Below are 24,318 nucleotides of genomic sequence, written 5' to 3' on the forward strand. Positions count from 1 at the left end.
AGGTCGGCGAACTCCTCGTGTTTTAGTTCGCGGCCCTTGCTTCTGGTCCTGTCTGCAGGCACCGCCAAAGAGTCGGACGCCATCCCTCAGGCACGCGCCGGCCCGCGAACGGCTCCCCGGGCAGGGGCAGCAGCCCACGCCCTCACGTGCCGCAGAAGCACTCGGAGCTCCATTTCCCCGGTTCCCTGCGGGAATACCGGGGCGGTGTCGCCCGTGACGGCTGCGGAAGAGGCGTCACATAGAGGCGTTGCCGTTCCCCCGCGGAGGAAGGACGGGCTCCAAGATGGCGGCGCCGGAGGAGCGGCTCGTGTCGGAGGGCGAAGGCGGCGCCCCGGGCTCGGCGCGGCTCTCCCCAGCCCCGCTGCCGGAGGCCGCCGAGCCGCTGGCGCCCATGGAGCCGCCGCCTCAGAGCAACACGCTCATGGGGCTGCCCATCGTGGCTATCGAGAGCATCCTCAGCTTCCTGTCCTACGATGAGACGAGCCAGCTGCGCCTGGTAGGGGCCGCGGAGGGGAGGCGGCGGCCGCTGCGGCCGGGACCGGGCTCAGCCCTCCGGGCTCAGCCCGCCCGGCCGGGGGCAGGTGCGGGCGGGGCGGCGGCCCCGGCGTCCCCCGCCGAGCTGCTGCGCTCGCCAGGGAAGGGGCTGGATGGGGTGGGATAGGGCTTTATCCCTTCTCCGGTGTGCGCTTCCATACACGCATTTCTAAAGCTCTTCTTACCGTCTCTTACTTCTTTCATTCCTTGCGCGCTCTGTGAGAAAGCACCGGGCTGCAGGAGGCTCATTTCTTCTAGTGACTGGTTGGGGTGGGTAGTCTATTGTGTCTCATGTATCTGTTTATTTTTACTTATAGGGCTTAAACCTACAAGTGTAGGAGGTGGTGAGCCTGCTGCTCCAAGAATCCTCCCCTATCTAGAAATGTGGGTCAAAAAAGAAGATGAAAAAAAAAGTCTGCCTGTTTCTTCCAGTCTTAGTGGATTTGTAATTAATAATATATAGTATCTGCACCTCTGAACTTGATAATGCCAAAAAACCCCACAGCTGTCAGTGAGGAGATCAATGTATATCAATATTTAACTGCCTGCATAAGGAGCTTGATGTAAACCATGTCATATTATGATAAGCTGCTGTCTTACTGAATCTCTTACGAGGTTGTAAATGGAATAATAGTGAGGGAATTAGTGCAGCTTATGTAACTCTCAGTAAACGTGCATGCACTGTACCGTTCCTATTTTAAGAACTCGATTAGTCTAAACTGGATAATATTACAAGTGTATTTCTGCAGGAAATTGGACTGCCTGTGTCCTGGATCAGTAACCTGAAGTGTTGCATCCTGACTGTAACTTTAAACTGAAAGCTTTTCAAGCAAAAAAAACCTGTTCTCATTTATGCAGCTCCAAGCATACCAGTTCCTAAGTATTTCTAGAGTATGCTGTCAGTCCCCTGAAGACTTAATCTCCTTCTATGAGAGTAGGTAGTGGATCTGTAAAAAAGATGTGCTACTTTAAGAGTAGCCTGAGTTAGAAGAGAGCCACAGGGACCACAGAAGTCCAGCTCCTGGCCCTGCACAGGACATCCCCAAGATCACGGGTGGTACTTGCAGTTTGACCACACGGCAGGGAAATACATCATGTGGTGTTTGGATATGCCACGTTTCAGGCTGAAAATTGCAATGCCAGGCACAGCCTGTGGCTGCACCTTTCCCATTGCATCTTATGAATGGTAGTGCCTGTGGGAGCTCTCAAAAGTCAACAGAAGGCTTTTTCTTTCTCCAGTACTAAGTGTTTGTAAGCAATGCTGTGTTGGCAGTGAAGGTGAGAGTAGGAAAGATGATTATGTCAGGACTAAACCAGCTGTTTAACTCTCACTAGCACTTAGGAAGTAAAATGTGACACTTACGTTCTCTTGTATAGCGCCTCCAAGTTCTTTTTTCCAGAGGAGGCCTGCCTCTTTCAGAACTTTCAGAAATATGCAAATACTTTGAAACAGGCATAGAACATTACTGGGCATAAAATGAAGGGAACTATTCAGTTAGTTTTTCCCTACTTTGAGTTTTTGAGTCAGTGACAGCCAAGAAAATTAATCTCCATCAAATTCCTAACTGTTCCTTTAAGCCCATCAGAAGGCTTTACGAAAATTCTTCTGAGAAGAAAATAGCCTTTTGTTAACCAGCAGTAATGTAAAGAATCAAAGCCTTTCTGGTTGGAGCCCAAAAGCTTGATCAGCTGGGTCTTTCAGGTGGCTGTTCAGAGCTGAAGGTGTTCTTTTGGCAGTTCACTGAGAGGCAGACACTGAATGTTCTTCATAGCTCCAGGTGCTTAATTCTCCTCAGAGAATTAAGGTAGCCTTCAAAAATAGCAATGCCCAGGCATGAATTCATAATGAATTTTCATTCCTTTGAGATTTTTAAAGGTGGTGAGTAGCCTTTGGAAAGACCTATGTATTCCTGCTCTGAGAGCTGTTGTGCACAAACAGTAAATTTTTGTTTTCTGGAGAACTGACTTGAGCTGCTTATCAAAAATGAATGAGTGTATCTTATGATAAGTAATACTGTGCTAAAGATACATTGCAGGAGCACATTAATTGAATGACTGGTATTAAATTGCTCATGTCTCATGCACATTAGAAACACACCCAAAAGCAGCCTCATTACCTCTTAGAATGTGGGATTCCACGGGATAAAACATCTTGAGGAAGGCAGGAAAATCCAGGACATCAGTGAACCTAAACAAAGTTTGATCATACATGTTTAGACAAAAAAATGTGGATTCCCTAAACAAATCATTCTGATGCATTCTCTGGATCGCAGCATGGAAGGAACAGATGTCATAATGTGCTTTTTATTTTGGATCACCTTAGCTCAGTGATCCATTAAAAGAAAAAAAAAAAGAAAAATAAATTCTCTGAGTTGAACTGGGTTTGGATCTACAGGGTATACAAGACAACAGTCTGAGGAGTTGGCTGGGTGGGAGGATACAGAACACCAGAATGTTTTCAGATTGAAATGGAGATAGAAACATTGTTTATGTAGAGCATAATAAGGAGCATAATCTCAGGCATAAGATCCTCAAGTCTTTCTCTGTGACTGAAGAACATTTCCTGCTTGTGATGATTGCCATCAGGCAAGCTAAGACCTTGGGCCCCTCATTGTGCAAAAAGCATTTGCTTTCCTGAGCATAATGCTTTCTGCTATTCTTGGGGTTACTGCCTGTAAAAGCATAAATGAAACACCTACTGGTTAAGCACTGAAGTAGTTCCAAGGAACAGAGACTAAACAATAGGTATTCAGAGAGCAATCATGTCTGAAATGAGGGAAATCTTGAGCCCTCAAACTTTTGTTCAGACAAAATGAATGAGGAAAAGCAGCAGCATTTTGCTTTCAGCCCTTTTGAGTATTTACTTCATCTAATTCCTTTGATGATCCCTGTGAGAGAAGCACAGAAAACTCCAAAGATCCCAGTGTCTGAAGCTGTAATGCTCTGGGCAAGCCTACTGTGCATGCTGACAGGGAAGCTCACTATGCTCCTCCAAAAAAAAGCTTTCAGCTTTTGAAGGCTCCTTTTACTGGGATATTTTTAGTGACTTGCAGAAGCTTTGAAATTTTTACCTCAGTGGGATAATAACGAAATTCCTAGATTCCAGTTTCTTTTTAAGACAGATGTCTGAGCTTGGAAAGGCACTTCCACTCAGCCTATTGCTACAACAAACATGATTAAAATCACACAATCCACAGCTTCCTTCCATGAACACTCTAAGAAGGTTATCTTGGATTCTGACATGTCAGAATTGCTTAGATTTTGCAGCGAACTTGTGTTTATTTCCTGCACAGCACCAAGTAAGGAGTGATAGTCTTTGGACAGCATGGTTTTAACATTCCTAGTTTCAGTCAGTCTGTATTTACAGGCATTTCTAATTTAATGTTTCTTGATGAATTTATAAGCATTTTGCCCCTTACTTTGCCCTTAAGAAAGGTTTTTATGGAACATGGTGTCAGTGTACCATCTAAGAAAAACAACGTATATTGAATCTAAATAGGATATTTTATATTTGTTTTGGAGCTGGTTATCTGGTAGTGAAACTTGGAAGAAGTAAGACGTGCTTGAGGAAATAGAAGTTAGTGGATTGTGTTGGTTTGTTTACAAATGAAGTGAAAAATGAGTTTATAGGATGATAGAAAGCTGTTGTCACACAAAAGTCAGCACATGAAGAAGCAACTTTCTGCTTTTTACATGGACTTGGAATACCTTTCTAACCCTGAAACTTGAATACAGGGTCTGGTTGGACTTGACCTTTGAGGAAACAGCCTCTTTCAGCTCTGTGACTAAAATAAGAAAATATTCACCAAAATTGCAAATACAAGGATAAGGAAATTCAGCATATGATCTGTCAAGTAGTTAATATCAAACTGTCTTAGACTACTATGGGCACCTAAAAGTGTAATGATGCTGCTTTGCATATGTCTGACTGTGCAGTCTAGAGGAGGTATATTGTTCCTATAAATCCAGGTGCTATATGGTTTACATGGTGAACCAGCTGAGAATTACGAGACGATTGGTAAAATAAGTTGCAAGCAAACATTTTTGATTTATGGTGGCACTGGTGTTTGGGTTCTAGACTGATTATTGGCTAAATATAGGTAATGTCGAGAAATCGGGGCAAATAGTTCTTCCTGCTGTGTAGGGTAAGCAGAGGAGGAAGATGAGGAGCCCCAGTGCGGTTGGTGTGGTGGCTGCGGCTCCCTGGAGGGCGGCTCTGCCGGCAGGTGTCACTGTGAGCGAGGTTACAGCCCCTCTGCCACCTCCGGGCGCGGAGCTGGGCAGGGATGGAGATGTTTTCCTTTTGTGCCCGCTGACTGACTGCAGAGCTGACGCAGCCCTGTGCGGGTACCAGTCCCTGCTTCGGGGACCCGGTACCATCAGAGCTGCGAGAAAGCTGCAAAGCCTTGGACTCAACAACGATTTAAATCTGTGCGCCCCTGGAGCTGCAAGCTCAGGGAAGAAAGAACGATTTCCTCCTTCCAGTAGGAAGGGTCAGCATTTTTCCTTATACAAAGGAGGTGATTTAACTGGATCACCGAATGTGGGGCAGAGTGTGCTGAGACTCTCCCTCCACAGTTTGCCTGTCTGATTCTTCTTTGTTAACCAGAAAGATCTAATGCTGAGGAGCACAGGCAGATCTACAGTCAGTGCTTAATGGCCTGTCCATACAGATCTGTGTGAAAGTGGTCAGTTCTCACAGAACTTCAACCAGCTGTGACACAAAGCAGAACTTCTTTTTGTACAGAAGGCATTACACAAAGTAATTGCAGGTTTCTCTGGGAGAGGAGAGAATCTTCTTCCTCAAGGTATAAACTGACATAGACTTTAAAGTTATAAAAGGAGTGTATGGAGGAAAGGAGTACTTCTTTAAAAAAAAAAAAAGGCATATTTATTGGCAAGTGAGATCACAGTGGGAGCTGTGGACTTCAGTACCTAAAAAAAACCCCAACAAAACCAAAACAATTTCAAAGAACAGTCTTTTGCATCTTCTGAAGATGCTCTTGCATCTTCAGAACCGAATAGCAATTGCTTTAAACTTTTGTATGAGTTGGCTTTGTCCTGTAACTGGTAACTTTGTGAAGGTTTGACTTTAGTAGTTTATTATATCTTCTGCAGCTCTTCATGTCCCTTCTTTCTTAATATGTGGGGCAAAAAACCCCTGAGACTATTAGTCTCCAACATAGGAAATAAAGGATTCCTTTAAAGAGAGGAGAAAAGATGTTTTTATACAAAAAGGAGAACCTTGTTCCATGTGCAGTGTTTTCCATGTGTTTTTAAATTTAATTGTGGTTGACTTCAAAAACACAAGCCTTAAGCACTGGAAGAAAACCAGCGTGATTTCTTGTCTTTAAAGGTTTCTATTTTAGAGACCTTTAAATAATATAATATAAATATAATAATATTTATTTAATTTACTAATATATACTAATAATTTAGTAATATAAAAATATTAATTTCATCTACCAGAATCATTCTGGAGACCATGCTAAAAACCAGGCCAGGCATGGGCATTTCCAACTTCCATTAAAATCAGAGGAAATGGTATTTGCTTCTAATAGGTGGCATTCAGCCTACTCTGTCTCTTGTTAGGCAAGATCAGTAGATTTATTTGTGAATTTTGTGAAACATAGCTACTTCTTTTTGGTGAATTGTGATCTTTGGTAGGAGATGGGGATGCCTTAACTGCAGTTTTTACTTGTTGAAATGGAGCAAAAAACAGTAAGATAATCTTTTGCTACCTGGCAAGTAGGGATAAGATAATAGTAAAAGTGATTTGTGGCTTTAATTGAGCCTTAAGATTTCTTTTTACTTAAATACAGGTTTGTAAACGAATGGACTTGGTTTGCCAGAGAATGTTAAATCAGGGATTTCTGAAAGTGGAAAGATACCACAACTTGTGTCAAAAGCAAGTCAAAGCTCAACTTCCAAGGTATGTACCAGTTAAAACTGGAATTGAATTTAATTGTGTTAGATTCATCTGAGCAGTTTATTGAAAATTAATTCCTTTCTGGCTAATTCCTCTTAAATATCTTGAAAATTTGAGTCACATTTACCTTTATTTCATTTTTTTTCCCCTAAAAGCACCTTGAACCTAAGATTTAGTTATAGAATAGTGGTGTGAAAAATGTGTCTGGTATTTCGAACAGAGAAGTCTGGATTCTGTATTACTCAACTCTTCTGGCAAATCAGGCGAGGATTCCTGGGAATGAATAAATGCCATTCCTTTTCAAGATCAACTGCCTTCACTGATGATTTATCAAAGACTCTGCTTTAAAAAAAGGGCAAGGTTTTTCACTAGCAAGGAGTAAATGGGAACAAGAAAGAGGAATTTGACATGTGAACATTACTGGGAGCTGGTTTCTCACTAAATCAATGCCTTTCTTCCTCTTTCCAGTGAATAAATGCAGCTGCTGCTGTGTCCTATCAGATTTCCCAGTCAGAGTGAAGAAACTGAATGCTACTTAGCATAGAGATCCTTTGTCAGAAAGCATTTCTATCTCAACCTCAACTTCATAGTAGTTCTTCACTACATAAACTTCACTACTAATATATTACATTTATTGTTTCAATTGCCTTGAAGTACTGACCATATGAGTGAGGGGGATAAAAATACTCACTCTGACTCAGTGTCTGCTGCTAGTTAGTACAGCAGCCTTGTTCTTAAATAGCCCTAAATTACATACAAAATTTATGGAGCACAGAAGGCATAGTAATTATTTAGGGAACAAATACTGTCTAAGGGTAGTATGGTTTACTAGCTGGGTCTCAGTCAGTATCTTATTTCCATGAACACAAATGTTAGTGGCTACAGGGTTTTAAGGGTGACATTAACTTGACAAATGTTACAGTTTGATTTTTTTGACTCCTTGTTAAATCAGCGTCACCTTGTGGTCTGTTTTCCAGACGGGAGTCAGAAAGGAGAAACCATTCATTAGCTCGCCATGCAGATATCCTCGCTGCTGTAGAAACAAGACTCTCTCTCTTAAATATGACTTTCATGAAGTATGTGGATTCCAATCTCTGTTGCTTCATACCTGGAAAGGTAAAATGTGGACTATGTTATGTGAATATGTATCTGTGTTTAAAAAATAGGATTGTGTAACTTAACCTGGCACAGCTGGGGAAAATTGATAACGTGTATGTGCATATATATATATATATATATATATATACAAACAAACATATATTTTGCAAACAAACCTACAAGCCAGTACTCTGTTTTACCAGTCAGTCTGAAGTGAATAAACCAGGCTGTATTTAAATATTAATTATTTTAAATTTGATTTCTAGTTGCCCTTAGATTCTCTCTTGATTCTGATGTTTGTGTTGTGGTATACTCATCCTCTACAGTCTTTTAGACAAAGCATGTAATCAGGCCATCTGAAGATGTAGTAATTTAGACAACACATAACATTAAGCACTCAATCGAGATTTTAGGCACCTTTCTTAAGGGTTTGAGTACTTCAGGTTAATTGAATTAAGGTATTTAGTATGTCAAAACACTGTTCAGTATTACAGTGGATGGTATATTTTTGTACAGTAGGTGGAATTAGTTTTAAATGTAAAGTGTGTTAAATGGGAACATTACTGAACAATTCTGGTGTTTTAGAATACCAGCCCAGCATTAAATATAAATTATGCAGGCAAGATGTACATTGGAGATACTGATGTTTTATAAGCTGTGAAATCACCAGTCCACAGGGGAATTGACAGAATCGTGCTCAGAGGAAGACTGGTACAGCTCAGGGATTAAATGAGATCAGTGAACATTATCCTAATGCTCTATTCATTGATCTTTCCATGTAAGGTTTGGATATGTTGGTGTTACTTTTTTGTGGGCAGAGAACTGAATTGCAGTGAGATGAATGGAAAACTTATCTCTTGGATTCTGGAGAAGCATGCAGGCATTTATGTGTGCAATGGTAGGATAAGCTGTGGGCATGGAATGTATTCTTATCTTGAAGAAGTGACTATTTCTTTACATTCCTGTTGACTTGATATTTAACTAATTTAGAATTATATTCTTATTTGATTTTATATTTTTTATATACCATGTATTTAAAAAAAATAATATAATAAAGTCAAATTAACTTAAGTCCCTGATGCTTACATGGTAAATTGGATACTTAAAAAAAATGTTGCCCTACTGTTTTGAAGAGTGGAGAGAAAGGCAGTACCCACACTAGACCAGGGGTGTGTAGGAGGTGGGCAGGTGAGCTTGCTTTTCCTTGTGGGCACCATCTTGTAAGGACCTTGATTTTATTTTGATACAACTGCTAAAAAGTTTGTGCTGGGTTTTTTTTTTTAAAGAATATATATTTACTTAGTGTGTGACTTTGCTAGCACTGTTGCTCTCTCAGCACGGTTACCAGTTCACCCATTCATTAATATTTTGGTCAATCAGATTCAAGGCTTAGTGTTCACTTACAGTCTGTGGTTTCCCTCCCACCTGGTTTGCTTCCCTCAGGAAGTTTCAGCACAGAACAACCAGAAGTGAATTTGTGTTAGAATATGCTAATCCTGGTTTGAGGTTCAGCATTTTGTGTGCTGGCAGAGCACCGCTGCAAGGTTTCATATTGAGGATGTTGTTGCTAACAGATACAAAGTAGATAAAATTAGCTAAGTCTTTTGTTGTTTGTTGCTTGATGAGAAACCTCGGTCTTGTCTAGCTTTTGGGACTTTTTAGCTAAGCTTCCTTTATCAGAGCAGAAGGTGCAACTGTATTACAAGGTCCTTATTATGTGTGTTCTTCAGGAAACTCTTCATTCTTAATCCTGTGCAAAATACCTGTGTAGCTTTGGCTAAGACACCAGCATTCCTATCTTGACCTTCCTCAGACTTTAATTCATAAATTACTGAGACACCCCTCACCTCTTTTTATCTCTCCTAACCAAAGGGCTTTGTTTCCCAAACCGTTCAAGAGAGTTTTGTTCTCTGTCAGTAGTGGATTGATGTTTTGTAAATGAATATATTTTGGACTTAACCTGAATTTGCAGGTGTGTGTATTTTATAATTTTGTGTATATAGAAGTGGACTCAAGTAAATATTTACAGCTCTTCAGGCTGACATAATGCTAATTCTTGCCATTCCAATTCTGTTTCTTAACTGGCAGGGGTAGTGACTGCTCTGCTTTGGGGCTTCTTGCTTCAGGTTCTCCTGAAGAAAATAATCATGCTCTGCTGAGTATAGATTATGTAACTTGCAAGCCAACTGTGGCCATACTTCAAATTTCACCCAATAAGCATTATTTCATGACTTTGAAGAGAGCTGTTGTGATAGGTTAAATTAATAGCTTCTCTGATATATCATGAACAGCACTTCAAAAAGCTGATCTGGAACTAAAACACACAGAGTAGTGTGCAACTGTTATGTGGTAAAAACCCCTGAATATGCCATAATTCCTAGAACAAACTGAAATAATCTTGCCTTTATCAGAAAATCCTAATTCTTCTTAAATGTTTTAGGTAATAGATGAAATTTATCGAGTGCTAAGATATGTAAACTCTACAAGAGCTCCTCAGAGAGCTCATGAAGTTCTTCAAGAACTAAGGGACATTTCCTCCATGGCTATGGAATATTTTGATGAGAAGATTGTTCCAATACTGAAAAGAAAGATGCCTGGGTCAGATGTATCGGGACGTCTAATAGGAACTGCCCCAGGTATTAATTCCAACATATAGTTAAGTTTTATTTAGTTTTTCTTAAAACAATTCACAGCACTGTATGTTTTCAAAGCTCCCTCCCTTAAATGGGAGCTTTATTACATAAATATTGGTAATACTTGTTTCTTAAGAATGCTGACTGAAATTCATTTGCTTTGAAATTTAAGGAGCCTTTGTACTACCAAAAGAACAGTCACTTGAATGTATGTTAGAATTATTCATAGTGTGTATTCATTAAACAAATGCTTTTGTGCCACCAATGAATGAGACTTTATTGCTGCATTTGGTTGAAATTTGGCACATGAGATGACAACTTGATGCCTTTTATTTTTAGGACAAGCTGCAGATGAATTTGCCTAAGTAGTACATAGCGGGCTAGAATGGGCTTTCTTTACTTTACTAGGGGTACTTTTTTATGCACTAACAAGCAAAATAGTTACAGGTGGTAATGAAAAGGCAATTAAAACAACAGTATATAAATAAGCCATTAAACTGGTCCTTCGTATACTCTGTCAGACTTTCCAGAACTTTTTTGAACCAAACTCTAAGGCAGTTGCCTCATGGCTGAAATTATCTTAATGGTAAAGGGCAAAAGATTGGTAAAATTGTAGAGTTTTTCCTATACAGGATGTGTTCACACTTTAGGAACTGTGAAATTTTACTCTCTAGAAGAATAACTTAGTAAAAATTGGGGGGGGGGGGGAAATACATCTTAAGCAAAAACAATAGGCCTAACTGCAGATGCTTTTGTTTCTTGTATGTGCTGTCCATCCTTTTAGCCATAGGTGTGTATGCCACCTTTTAATTATATCCTCTTAGTTATACTTTCATTTTTTTAATTATATACCTTTTAAAAATTATTTAGAGGTTTACATTTTCCTTTTAGTTATATGTGTTAATATATACTTAGCCTCTCAGCTGAGGAAGTATTGCTCAAACCCACAGCTGATGTCAATCGACTTTTCAAGGCCAAGACTTTGTGGTGCATAAAATGCTTCTCTCTTGTTGAGGGAAGGGCATAACCTCTCCAACAGCAACCCCACACATAATGTGTCACATAATGCTAGCTGTGCTGGCATCCTAACAGGAAAACAGGAGGAAAAGGAGGATGGATATTCGGACTTCTTTCTGTAGGGCACTTAAAGTTGCACCTTGCTTGCACAGCATTGCTAGAAGAGTATAATGACAGCAAAAGTGATAGATATCTTTTATGGCAGAAAAAGTGAAAGAAATTATACAGTAGCTGTTAGTCTCCTTGATTTGCAGGAACTTTATTAGAACCAACAGTTCCAAGCTCAGATTCCAGTATGGTTTTAGTGCTTAGGAGGAGTGATTCTAAAGAAGCATGGAAAATAAATTCCTTTCTTCTAAAATGTAAGTTATACTGAAATACCTTGTTAAGTTACAAACTACCAATTTTTAGAACTTCAGCTGTCTGCAGCTAAGATAGCAGAATTTTTCTGGTCTGATGAAATATATTTATCCAGCCTTAACTATTCCATGTTAATTAATTTATAGATGCTTTGTGGGGTTTTGTCTTAACATCTGTGACACTAAGTCTAGATGACAACACAGTAGTTCTACACAGTTTTTGGTACAGCAAAAGGAAGGGGGCTTATGTACAAGAAATGAATTATGAACTTTTTTCCAGACTACTGAAAAGCTGTAAGTATTTTAAATTAAACTGGTTGTGCTCTGAGATTGCCACATGTTCTCGTTAGACACTTAAGTGACTGTAAATCTATTTACCTGTTCACATAACTTGCAGTGGGTATTCAGATTCATGTGTGGGGAGTAGGGGTGAGCAAAACACGAACCCTGGGACACCATTTCTGCCCATAAATTGCGGAGTATTAATCACAGTTCTCTCTGAAGTTCCAGGGCCTTCTGCAGCACTGACAACAATGCAGCTGTTCTCCAAGCAGAGCCCTTCCAGGCAGGAAGTCACCAAGCTGCAGCAGCAGGTGAAAGCCAACGGCACGGGCCTGACGGCGCTGAAGCGGGAGATCTCGGAGCTGCGCGTCAAAGTGCAGGAGCAGCAGAAGCAGCTCCAGGATCAAGACCAGAAACTGCTTGAGCAAACCCAAATCATTGGGGAGCAGAACGCCCGCTTGGCCGAGCTGGAGCGCAAGCTGCGAGAGGTGATGGAGAGCACAGTAGGGAATTCTTCAGGTTCCGGCTCAAATGAACAATCTCCCAGGAAACGGAGGAAGGCGGTGGATTCCACAGACTGTCCTAGGAAATCTAAACGCCTTCGGAGCAGAAAATAACTGGGGAGGAAACGGCGCCTTCAGGAAGATACACTGCTCTAGTAGCCCAAGCAGACCTGCTTGTTTGGATACTGTGACCAGCTTCATGGTGTCACTTAGGCTGCTGGCTCTTCAAAACACCACTTAGACTTGAACAGTAATTTTCTTTCATCGACTTTTCCCCTGCTTTCTATATGGGTGGGCCTAATGCACAGAATCTTTAAGACTTGCAATAGCTACATACTAACCAGACCTGCTCTGTTATGTTTTGAAGGGTTAACCTTTTTTTTTTTTTTTGTGCAGATGTGTTTAAAGTAAACTTATTTGTGTTTATGCATATGTTCACATGAAATCTTAAATAAATTGTCTTAACTGACTAAATGGTTAAGAGTAAAAACAGATGTCCTGCTCACTTGAAGGAAAGATCCGCTTTTAAAATCTTGTTTTTGAGAACTTGACCTTTTTTTGTTACAAGTGACCTTGTCTGGAATGTCTGAAAAGTAGTTAATACTTTTTGGGGTTCTCTGTAATGAGTAAAACTGACTTCTTAAGCTACAGTATTGGCTATATATTTTTGTAAACTTCCATGGAAGGGCCTTCTGTCCAGTCTTCACATGCACACACCCTGGTTCTAGGTCTTGGGAGCCATATTCTACATTTGCATGGATCGGTGCATGTACAGCTTAGTCAGCCTGCCAAAAGCGCTTGCCTGATACTGTTCCAGACTCTGGGAGAGAGCACAGGGACCTGTCAAGCAATTCCTTTGTTCCTCAGCCATAACTGAGTCTCTGCTTTCGGCACAGCGGCTTCCTTGCAGCGAGGTGGTCTGGGGAGGCGAGTGGCGTTTGAGCCCGGGCTGTGTGGCTGCCACTCGCCCTGCCTGGAAGGCAGGGATTTATTGTTAGTCAAAGCTGGAGAATGGAGAGGCTGCCTGTGCATCACTTGGGTCGTAGGCCAACACCGAACACCTACCAATCGTCCCTGGAGTCAGCAAGCTCTGGGAACATCATTTGAGTGAAATGCTGTACTATGGGAAAACTTAAACTATTTTGCGTGTCTGTGTTGGGGTTAGGGTGGAAATTTCTCTGTAACACTGATGACAATATTCTAAGCTTTCCTTATCCTAAAAGGTAAATCACTTCAGACTTCACTGAAAAGGTAAATCACTTTGGAGCTTTAATTTCTTTTGCACTTCTGTTTCAAGCTTGTAACTGGAGAAGCATGTCTTGCACTGTTCAGTCTCTCTGGTCACTTTAACCACCTCAGAGTTGTGTACAGTGATTATCCCCCCCACCGTCTGTATATTTTTGGAATCTTATGCAAATACCATTGTCCTTGGTTTTGTTTTAATGTACTAAACTATGTAGCTTTATAATTTGACTTACGTTTTCTTTTTTAAACCATGTGCTCCTTTGTCTTTAGGTAGTTCTGAACCCAACTTGGTATGGCACTGAAAATACAAATGCTGCATTTGTAGCTGTTCACAATCTTGATATTACTGCTGTGGGTTAAAATGCCAGGTTAATTTTGTGTGGCTGTCAACATAACCTAGTGGCTGTATTTAAAGCACCAAACAAATCAGAACTTGTCTGGTCAGATATGATACAGTCGTGGAAAACTGACATCTTACCTGAAAGCTCAGCTGCAGTTTTTACTTCTAAAGCATAGTAGCTCGTACCAGAAGTAACAATGCAAATGCATAATACTTGACGGATGCTTAGCTTTCAAATAAACTCCTCGAGTAGTTTGAGTCTTTTCCAAAAAAAAAGGGCATTTTTCTTCAGCATCACGGAAATTATAAAAGGCTGTCTGAGAGCAGACTTAAATTGTTGAAGGAGCATTTGCTTCTACTGGTTTTCTACAGCTCAGAATGTGTTTTACAGGTAAGTCTATCTTGGAGATAGATACCTGCTATTCAGCTTAGAAATACTGGCACATACCTTAACTTTTAACAGACAATTTTGAGTCAAAGGGTCAGCATGATAGCTAGAATTACTGTGTGACACAATTTCATTGAATATTGGTGATAAAAAATTCCTATAATGGACTAATTACCAGCTACTTGTGGTTAAATACTTCCAAAGAAGTATAAACTTGTGAATTGCATTTACTGAAAAGGTTTATTCATGCATTTTGGATATTATTCAGTTTAGTTTCAGGTTACTCCAGAGTAGCATTTCTGGATGTGTTGGGGAATCTCTGGCTGTTGGTAAACTGAGCTGGAAAACAACAGCCAGTTCTTAAGGGAAATGTTCTCTGGGAATGGTGCCAACTTGGAACCTTCAACTCAAGGAAGTATCCTGTGCTCCAGGATTCCAGGTGCATCCTGCTCCTCCATGTGCTGACAGTGAAATGGAATGAGGCTGGTGAAACTTCAGGGGTAGAGGGCATGGTTTCAGGGCACCTTTGGGAAATTCCACAATAGAGGTACACCAATGTTTTCTATTTCACATCCCAGAGAAGGAAATGCCAGATGGCTTTTGGCTGGAATGTACACCAGAAAAATACACACATGGAAAAAACAGAATGAAGTAATTGTTTGGACAAAATAGGTGGAACATTAATTTCTGACACCGTATTGTCCCTTGTTAAATAAAAAAGATAAATTTTGCAATATATGAACAAGCTGATGAATCACCCAAAGTAAAACTAAATCTCTCTTCACTCTCAATGCCTGTGCACATTTATGTGAGTTGGTGTATCAGCCTCCAAGTCGTGTTGGTAGCAATTAGTGATTGTATCATCTGTTCAAGGGAGAGCCTTAAACCAGTAAGACTAAGATGTAGTTTGCCAAATTGCAGGGGAAAATGATTTATTTGCAGCCACTGTTGAGTTTTAGTACTTTTATCAAGGACTGAAACTGAACGAAAGCTCAGAGCTGGCAGGGAAAGCAATTTTAAGTGTCTTATATTTAGTTTTTTAAAATAACTTTAAACTACTGACGCCAGATTTACTGTTTTTCTAAAAATAGCACTTGCTTAGAAACTGCCTTTTGTTTCCTAGTGAGGTTGGGGAATTTTTTTTACAAGTTTGTCTACCTGGTGAACATGATGAAAATGAGATCAAAAGATACCATCATGGCACTTTTTTGGGGAAAAAGCTGTGTTGCTTCCCACATTGAAAGGCTTCTATGTAACGACAGTGTGCAAGGAGCCTCCAAACCTGGGCTAATGGATGTAACAGGTGGAAGTGCTGAAGGAAGAAAGACTACCTGCTTAACAAGATAAATTTCACAGATTAAAAACCAGATGGAAACAAATGGGACTTCATCAATTCCTGATACTCAGCATCGCATGTTAATCACCAAATTCATTAATGCTACAAAGGATGCCTGCCTGTACCTTCTCAATGTAAAAGGTAAGACAGAATTGAACAGAAACTTAGTTGTTCTTGCTCAGATCTTCTGACAGTGAATTGTGGAGAGCACCAGGATTGCCAAAGGAATTTTCAACATCAAGAGCCTCTTGAAAACAGGATGATGTAGGATATAGTAGAATGTGTCTCAGCACTGGATTCAGATTCCCTGGTGTTCCTGATGGTTTTATGAGGGTAGCTAGCAAATTACAGTGATAGTTACTTAATGAATAAGTAAATTCAGTTTGGACTATTTTACAGCAACAGGTCTACTAGTTGGGAACTATTCTGTTCCACTCCGGTTACATTTCTGTGCTACTTTGTACCATACCTGGGCCAGCTTACTTGTCCATGTGCTCTCCACTCTTGCAATTCTTTCTGGATCTCACCTTCCCCATTCTAAGGATGCAGTCCTTGCTTTGGTTTAGATGTAAGTGAACATTCTGGGATTTTTGTTCACACTTTGTGCCAGCTGAAGACAGAGTAGGTACTGTAGGTACTGGATTTCATTGTCTCTGGAATGAAAAACATCAGATACAAAAACCTGTTGGCTTGCTGAAGACCTAATAAATCTGGATTTGTTACACAGACTGCTTAAAACAGACTGATTAAATGCAGTGATTAACTAGGAAAGACACTTTGCTCTCCAGTACACTTGGGCAATTGAATTTTCCAAAGCTTCCTATTTAATATATATATTTTTAGTTGTTTAACCCTTGTTTAACTGCTCTGGAATATTTAGTTTATAAACCTGGGATATTCTGTTTAATTGCCCCACCGAAATTCGTGACCATTTACAAATCTATGTATGTTTGTAGTACTGTAAACCTCTCTGTGTACTAAAATCCTGCTGTGCTGTCACTCCTCCAGTGCTCCTGTCACTGGCTGCCACACTCCTCCTTTTGGCAGGATCCTTGCCATGGATGAGGAGGTCTTTAGCACAGAGATGGATAGCAGTGCCAATATTTGAACTCCAACCAGAAGGGAATGCTATCAGAAATGTTACATGCGGTGTTTGGAGTGCTGCTGAGTGAAACACTTGTGACCCCAGCAATTCTGCAGTCAGCTGCTGCACTGGCAACCCCAAAGCTTCCTGCTTTATTGTGAAATGGTCACTGACCAAAAAGTAAACCTGGCAAGGTCACAGTGCCTCGATGAAATCTAGACATCTGCTTTGCCTCTTACGCTGCATCAGTCTTCACAGTCTGCGCAATTCTAATTCTGTGACTGAGGAGGGAAAGGCTGAGCAAAACCTTTTCTGTGTCTCACCTCCTGGCTGCATTTTTTACTTCTAAATCCCACCCTAATGTGCACTAATTAAAATGCATGCAAACCAAACTATTCACAAAAGTGTTATGTTTTATGGATCCTGTGCTTTGTCCACCACTTCACATTGCAAACATTTCCAGGTAGGGAGTGAATTTCCCCTCCAATAGCCCTGTTGCATGTGGGACTTCCAGCAGCTTGTAGGCATAAGCCTCTTGTACTCATTATTACTAATAAATTTTAAGTGATGAATCCTAATCCTGAGAGACCAATACTACATGAAGAGATAAAGTATAATTTACTTTGTGATAATAGCCTCCGTTGTTTTTATCACTGCTGCTGATTTAGATTGAGTGGATTTTTGATCTACTGATTAAGATTATTACCAGTGGACAACTAAAATTCCAGGCGAGTAGTTCAATTTCTACACAGGGTAATCTTTCTCACTGAACTGCCCACAGTCTGTTTTTTTATGACAAACACATGCATTGACAGATTAAATGGAAGTTCTTACGTAGGATTTTGTCAAAGAAGTTCTTCAAATATCTTTCCACTAAAAGGGAAGGAAGCCGAGACTTTTGGAGTTTGGAGGTCAGTATCGTTAGGCAGGGGTCTGTGAGCACGGGGTCAGACCAGGACAGCAGCTCACGGCAACGCGGCTTTGGGACCCCGGATCGCTGCTCCCTCTCTGAGGGCTACGAGGGCTCGGAAGGCTCCGGGGGCCCGGAGAGCTCCGGCAGTTCTGAAGGCTCCGGGGGCCCGGAGAGCTCCGGCAGTTCTGAAGGCTCCGGGGGCTCTGAAGGCTCCGGGGGCTCCTCCTTCCCCTCAGGCCGCCCCGCCCCGCCGGCAGGGGGCGCCGCCGCGGCGGGAGCGCGCCCGGCAGCGGCCAATGGGCGGCGAGGGCGGAGCCGCCTCCTCCGCGATATAAAGTGCGGTACCGGGGGCGCGCTCAGCGAGCGGGCGGGCGGGCAGTGGGGTAGGGGGTTTCGGGCTGCCGCCATGGGCAATACTGTGGCTAGAGAAGATTTCGAGTGGGTCTACACGGACCAGCCCCATGCCGACCGCCGCAAGGAGATCCTGGGTGAGCCGCCGCGGTGCCGCCGCTTTTTACCGCCGGCTGCGTGGCGGAGCGGGGGGGAGGCAGCACACGGACACCCCACAAGATGGCCGCCCTTGCCGGGGGGCGGCGGAGCCCCCCGGAGCCTCCCGGCGGGGCGGCTGCAGTCGGGCCGGGCCCGCGTACGTGGAGGCGAGAGCCGCCGCCTTGGCGGCGCTGGCGGGGGAGGGGTAGAGAAGGGAAGGGAAGGAGCGGGGGAAGGAGGCGGGGGACCGAGCCCGAGGCGCGGGGCGGCGGCGGCCGGGGCTGCCATCCCGGGCGGCGGAACAGGAGCCCGGGCTGCCCGGCGGTCCCGGGCCGCTCCCCGCCCGCGGCCTGCCGGCGGGACGGGCGGTGAGGCGGGGTCTGGGGCCGCTGTGCGCAGAGGTGACCGCGGCACCCGCGTCCCGGCGGTGGCGGATAGCGGCGCCGAGTGCCGCGTAAAATCGGGGCTGAGCCTTCTCGAGCCCTTCTGAGTTACGGATGGGCTGTCGGCTCAGAGCCATTTCCTTCCTGAGGGGCTGGCTGTGGTGCTGGTGCTTGTCATGTACGTGTCTAGTTGCTGAGCAACGTAAAAGTGCTAAAATGACTTGATTCTAAATGATTAATTATAGCAGTAGTTATCACAAGTGGAAAGGTCACGCCTTTTCATTACATTTGCAGACAACTCCTAGTTGGGACAAAGGGGAAAAAAACGTGTAATCTAATTGGGATAGTTGGCTGTGAGGAGAGCTTTGAAATAACTTCTTTTTAATTTAATTTTTCCCCCATTTAGCTAAACATCCAGAGATAAAAGCATTGATGAAGCCAGACTACAACCTGATCTGGGTGGTTGTGCTGATGGTTCTGGCGCAGTTGACTGCATTCTATCTGGTTAAAGACTTGGATTGGAAATGGGTGGTCTTCTGGGCTTACGTTTTTGGAAGCTGTATTAGCCACTCCATGACTCTGGCTATTCATGAGATCTCCCACAACAGTGCCTTTGGCAACAGCAAAGCTATGTGGAATCGATGGTTTGGAATATTTGCCAACCTCCCTCTTGGTCTCCCCTACTCCATATCCTTCAAGAGATACCACATGGATCATCATCGTTACTTAGGCGGTGACGGCATCGATGTGGATATTCCTACCAACTTCGAAGGCTGGTTTTTCTGCACCCGGTTTAGGAAGTTCATATGGATTGTTCTTCAGCCTTTTTTCTATGCCATTAGACCTCTTTGCATCAATCCTAAACCCATTACTCGACTTGAAATAATCAATTTATCAGCTCAGCTCGTCTTTGATGTGGCGATCTATTATTTATGGGGAGTCAAATCCATTTTTTACATGCTTGCTGGTTCAGTACTTGGTCTTGGGTTGCACCCAATTTCGGGACACTTCATAGCTGAACATTACATGTTTTTAAAAGGACATGAGACCTATTCCTACTATGGGCCACTTAATTTGCTCACTTTTAATGTTGGCTATCACAATGAACATCATGACTTCCCCAATATTCCTGGCAAGAGCCTTCCACTGGTAAGTTAACTTCTAAGGTTATTACTTTTTCTTAAATTAAGGCTTACTTTAGCAAGACGATAAGATAGAACACTGACAAAAGGATGGAAATTGGGAGATTAAAAACAAAACCCCCCCCACAATATAAGTTGAGTCATAAAGGATGTAATTATTTAGCATTTTAGTGGTACCTGAACAAACTTCCAGTTTGCTGCTGCTCAGTCCTCTTCTATAAAAGGAGAGGGGAGGGAAAGCATGTCTTAGGCTTTGCACTGACTTTAGCTTTCTGTAATTACAACCTGTCTTGTGAATTCTTGTTTGTAAGCATGCAGAGAACTAGTTAAGGGGTTGCAGATAACTCTGGAGATTTGTTCTCTCTGTCATTGAAATGCTAAGGACAGTATTGTAATGTGTGCCTATCCCTCAGTCTCTTCTCTCAGGGACATCCTCTGGTGGGGGAAAAGAAAGGGTTTGAGGTACTGTTAATGTTTGTTGTACTGCTTACAAATGTTTAATTACTTCTCTAGTCTGGAGTAATTCAGTTTCCTGTAGCAAGAGCCTTTGAACCCTAAATAAGTATCAGCTGTACATTGGCAGTGTAGGACAGGCAGAATTAAGAGTTCTAAACCAGGACTTAGAACTGTTATGCCTGCGTGAGTAGCAGAGGTGAAGCTTCTCCTCACTTCTACGTTTGCTTCTTACAGGCAGGAGCTTCTGTCTCACTTGATCTGTGTTTCCCAATTGAAACATGGGAACATAGGCTTTAAGGTTACATCTGAACCTTCAGTTTTTCATCAGACATTAAATTTGATATTTGATGGCAGCTGTGGTGTTGGTCTTACAGCTTTGTTACTGCATTTGGCAACAGTGAGACCTTGTGTAAGATCGTACCTCTGGTGAAGTCTAAACTTGACTGGTATTTTTGTTATCCGTGGTAGAACTGCAGCTGAAATAACTATGAAAATAACTGAAATAACACTTTTAGCAGGGCAAGTAGATCATGCAGTTGGTTAGTTGAGGCGCTGTGTCGTTTATGTTTTGTTGGTGGTGGGTTTTTTTTTTTTTTTAAGACAGATGATTGCTTTTATTCATCGATTTAAATCTTTCAAATACAGCAAAAGTTGCTTTAACTCTCCTTTGATACCTTGGGTCTGTGCTGTGAACCAGCATTTCACTTCTTGGACAGGTACTTTAGCTATAAGTAGGGTATGAATTTTTTCAAGTATTTAATTCTAGGGGTAGATACCCAGTTCTGCTGCAGGACTCCTAATCCACAGCTCTGATAAGAAAACAAAGCCTTCTTCTGGAACAGTGCAGTTAATTTGTTAGGATTGGATTCTGCTGTGCTGTGTGCTAAAGATCCCTATGTACTGAACACTTGATTCCTCAGCCCTGGTGAGCTGAGAGTTACCACTGTTGAGTAAAAGTACATTGCACTATTCTGTAGGTGTGATGATGGGTCAAAACAAGCTTTGCCTTCAAACCAGCCATGTAATACCTTGGGTTTGTTTGCTGCTTATACAGATTGATACTATTCTTTGGACTAAAGCTATGGAATTTTGTGAAAAATCCTTTTTGTTCCATTCGTGTTTTTAAGGCTTTGCGTGGTTGGCCCTAAACAGCACTATGGGCACCTAACTGAACCTGCTGCTCTCAGTTTAAATAGTGGTCTAGATAACGTGTGCAACTGAGAACAGAGTCTTTGAAAGCTGTTTATATTTGTTCTTTGAAGTCTGTTTTCAGACACAAAATATTCCTCAGAAATAATTTTTTAATAAGTAATGAGATTTGAAACTGCATGTAAGAATAGCTGTGTTAAACAGCTCTTCCTAGAACTTAAAGCATTCTTTTTACTGTTACTTATGTATCTATGAGTCAGCACTGAACTGAGTCATACACTTTGAACAACAACCAAACCACCTGCTCTGTGAGCTCCCATCATCCTGTAGAGGTAGCATGGTGAAAGGGCTTGGGAGATTTAGCTGAGTTTGTTCTGGCCAGCTCCAAAAACTTCACAGGAGATTTGCTTAATAACTAGGGAATTGCTTTTTCTTTCAAGGAATGTTCACATTGTGGCACTAGTGGCCTTTCCTGTAGGATCTAACTTCTGGAATGAAACTTCCTGTGCTGTTGCACATTGAGGGTTGTAAAGTTGTCACAACTGATGTTAATATAATCAGTAAATAAACCTCCTATCTCTCCTTCAGGTGAAGAAAATAGCAGCTGAATACTATGACAACCTGCCCCAGTATAACTCTTGGATAAAAGTACTGTATGACTTCGTGATGGATGACACAATCAGCCCATATTCACGCATGAAAAGGCAATTGAAGGGTGAAGTGAAGCAAGATTAAACTTCTGGCAACCAAAAAACTTTGAAATGTCTGCTTGCTTTAAAGTGGCTGGTATAAAGGTTTCCTGCTAAAGCTGTTCACTTGTGTCCTGAATTAAGATGTACAGCAACATAGCAATGCATCCTTAAGGATTCTGTAGCAGACTCCAGTTATAACATTCCTCACAGCTCTCAGATTCATAGTTTAATGTGTCTCTGTTTGCCTAAGGATCAGTGTTATATGTATAATGCAAAATCACTTTGTTACAGAATTTACCTTGGTAGGTGTTAAATCTATATAAAATATCTGGCTCATAACAGTTTAAAAGTTCTCAGTGTAGTGTACTGCCCTCAACATGCTATTTAGATAATTCCTTTTAAAAAGCTGTACTTACCTGTTAATGTTAAATGAATGTGATTTGTTAACTTAAACATTCTGTTGGAAATTATTCCAAACTGATGTTTGGAAGAACTAAATTTGCACAGAAATGTTCAGTCTGCCTTTGTTTAAATACGTGTTCATTTGAAGCAATGCTTTAAAGTTCCAAATTTTCTATTGAGAATACCTTAAAGGAGCAATTTATGAGAATGAAACTGGTATCTTTGAGATGGGTCCTGTGACTTCTTTGGGAAGAAAATAAGAAAAGGTGGAAAATTCAAGGGTATTGCCAACTCCAAGGGTCCCACCTACTGCCCGACCTGCTTCTGTTGGCATGTAGTGTGAGCAGGTGGCATTTAGGTAGTTTAATATATCTGATGTGGGGTTTCATGTTGGAAAAATCTCATTACAGAGTTTGGGGGTTTTCTGATCTTCCAAGAAAAAATATTACTGTATTATTATGGTTTCAAATATAAATATTTACACCCATTTGGAAGTTTGGCTTTTATGGAAAAGTGAATGGATTGAAACATACTAATCTGGCAAACAAGTCTAGCTGCAACCACTGACAATGCTACCTGTTAGTCATTTGTGTACACAGAAAGGTTGTTAAACAATCTTGTTTGGTTTTTTCCCCCTAAACCTACAGTACCCTCCATAAATACTTGTCTTTCTTACAAATTGAAATGTGGTGAGAGGTGGTGATATTAAACTTCCTGCTTAGGAAATTTTTCATTTGGAACAGATAGACCTGCTGGACAGTGAAGACTTTTCCATACTTCAGCACAGTAGATCTGCCTTCTACCCTCTAATGCATTCATGATGGCTTTAAGTAGTCAAAACTGGCTACAAATCACCCTTAAATCTCAAGTGGTGGCTCTGTGGTATGCTGTTCTTCATTATTCTGAAAGGTGGAAGCTGAGGAGGGTGGAAGTTGCAGCTGCTATAACTGAATTTTAGATGCCCTAAACTGCTATGTGGTTTTTTTTGTTTGTTTTTTTTTTTTTTTTTTTTTTTTTTTGTTTGTTTGTTTGTTTTGAAAAGGTCAGTGCCTGGAAAGATCATACTGGTCCATCTTAACTCGGTCTCGACTGTGGTGCTGTTTTAACGTGTGTTTTGTTTTAACTGTGGGCCCTTATCTGTGGCTAAGCAGTAGAAGTTGTATGGAAATTTGCCAGCCACCTACAGAGTGACTTCATTATGCCCATAAACCTGCAAGGTAGCCAGTGTGTTGCTCAGGGTGGAGTGTAATGTCAAAATACTTTGTCCAGTATTTTTGCGTGTAATTAAAAATCAAAGATTAAAGTAATACTGGATGAATTTTTGATGGGTTCCCTTATGCTGAAGGACTTAAGCCTTAGAGAAATCTGGTATTTCTAAAGCAGATTTGAGACCTTTTTCTATTGAGTGGTGATACAGATGACCTGTAAATAGTAACTGCCTTTCTTCCCTACTCAGAGGAGAACTGACTTGGGTTGAAATGCTTGCAAAGGTTTAAGAAGCTGCAAATCAGTTTCTTTTTAAGCCACTTAATATCACTCTTTGTTTCTTAAATTATCTTTGGTGTTGATGATAGCTGGATGAAGGATGGAAAGCGTCTATAAAGTTTTATGGCTGAGAGCTAAAATTAAGAAATTCAGCTATCCTACATGAATATTTAAGGTAAGCAGAAGCTCAGAGTAACAGTTTTGTAGTTAGTCTTAGGTAACTACTTCATGGAATTCCTGCTCTTAGACAGGGCTGAAGTCACCATCTTTCTTGTTTAAAATTGCAAGTATTGCTTTAAGGTGTTCTGACTAAGATTTTCAAATTATAAATATATTACTTTTACTTCAGGAGGTATTGAATAGTAGAGAATTCTGAGGGAGATATCTGTGCTTACCATAATCTTTCTGAAACATCTGCTACTCACTACATATTGGAGAACAACTTACTGTATTAGTTTA

General features: G+C 41.4%; 2 protein-coding genes across 2 annotated transcripts; both read left to right on the top strand.

The window, feature by feature from the left end:
* Nucleotides 1-283: 283 nt before the first annotated feature.
* On the top strand, nucleotides 284-13,715 carry FBXO28 (F-box protein 28). Its single transcript, XM_062489325.1, has 5 exons — nucleotides 284-496; nucleotides 6,357-6,466; nucleotides 7,441-7,579; nucleotides 10,002-10,197; nucleotides 12,075-13,715. The coding sequence occupies exons 1-5, from the start codon at nucleotides 284-286 to the stop codon at nucleotides 12,467-12,469; spliced, it is 1,053 nt and encodes a 350-aa protein (XP_062345309.1). The 3' UTR covers nucleotides 12,470-13,715.
* Nucleotides 13,716-18,043: 4,328 nt separating this feature from the next.
* DEGS1 (delta 4-desaturase, sphingolipid 1) lies at nucleotides 18,044-22,488 on the top strand. The gene is made up of 3 exons (XM_062489326.1): nucleotides 18,044-18,149; nucleotides 18,940-19,682; nucleotides 21,869-22,488. Exons 1-3 carry the CDS (start codon nucleotides 18,068-18,070, stop codon nucleotides 22,013-22,015), a joined length of 972 nt encoding a protein of 323 aa, XP_062345310.1. The 5' UTR covers nucleotides 18,044-18,067; the 3' UTR covers nucleotides 22,016-22,488.
* The last annotated feature ends 1,830 nt before the right edge of the window (nucleotides 22,489-24,318 follow it).

Source organism: Cinclus cinclus, chromosome 3 (assembly GCF_963662255.1).
Source record: "Cinclus cinclus chromosome 3, bCinCin1.1, whole genome shotgun sequence".
NCBI lineage: Eukaryota > Metazoa > Chordata > Aves > Passeriformes > Cinclidae > Cinclus > Cinclus cinclus.

Excerpts from the sequence above, each read along its gene's own strand:
- DEGS1 (XM_062489326.1), top strand. The coding sequence starts at position 18,068 with ATGGGCAATACTGTGGCTAGAGAAGATTTCGAGTGGGTCTACACGGAC. Across the intron at positions 18,150-18,939 it reads CCGCCGCAAGGAGATCCTGG|CTAAACATCCAGAGATAAAA; the intron begins GTGAGCCGCCGC and ends TCCCCCATTTAG. Across the intron at positions 19,683-21,868 it reads CTGGCAAGAGCCTTCCACTG|GTGAAGAAAATAGCAGCTGA; the intron begins GTAAGTTAACTT and ends TCTCTCCTTCAG.
- FBXO28 (XM_062489325.1), top strand. The coding sequence starts at position 284 with ATGGCGGCGCCGGAGGAGCGGCTCGTGTCGGAGGGCGAAGGCGGCGCC. Across the intron at positions 6,467-7,440 it reads GTCAAAGCTCAACTTCCAAG|ACGGGAGTCAGAAAGGAGAA; the intron begins GTATGTACCAGT and ends TCTGTTTTCCAG. Across the intron at positions 10,198-12,074 it reads TCTAATAGGAACTGCCCCAG|TTCCAGGGCCTTCTGCAGCA; the intron begins GTATTAATTCCA and ends TTCTCTCTGAAG.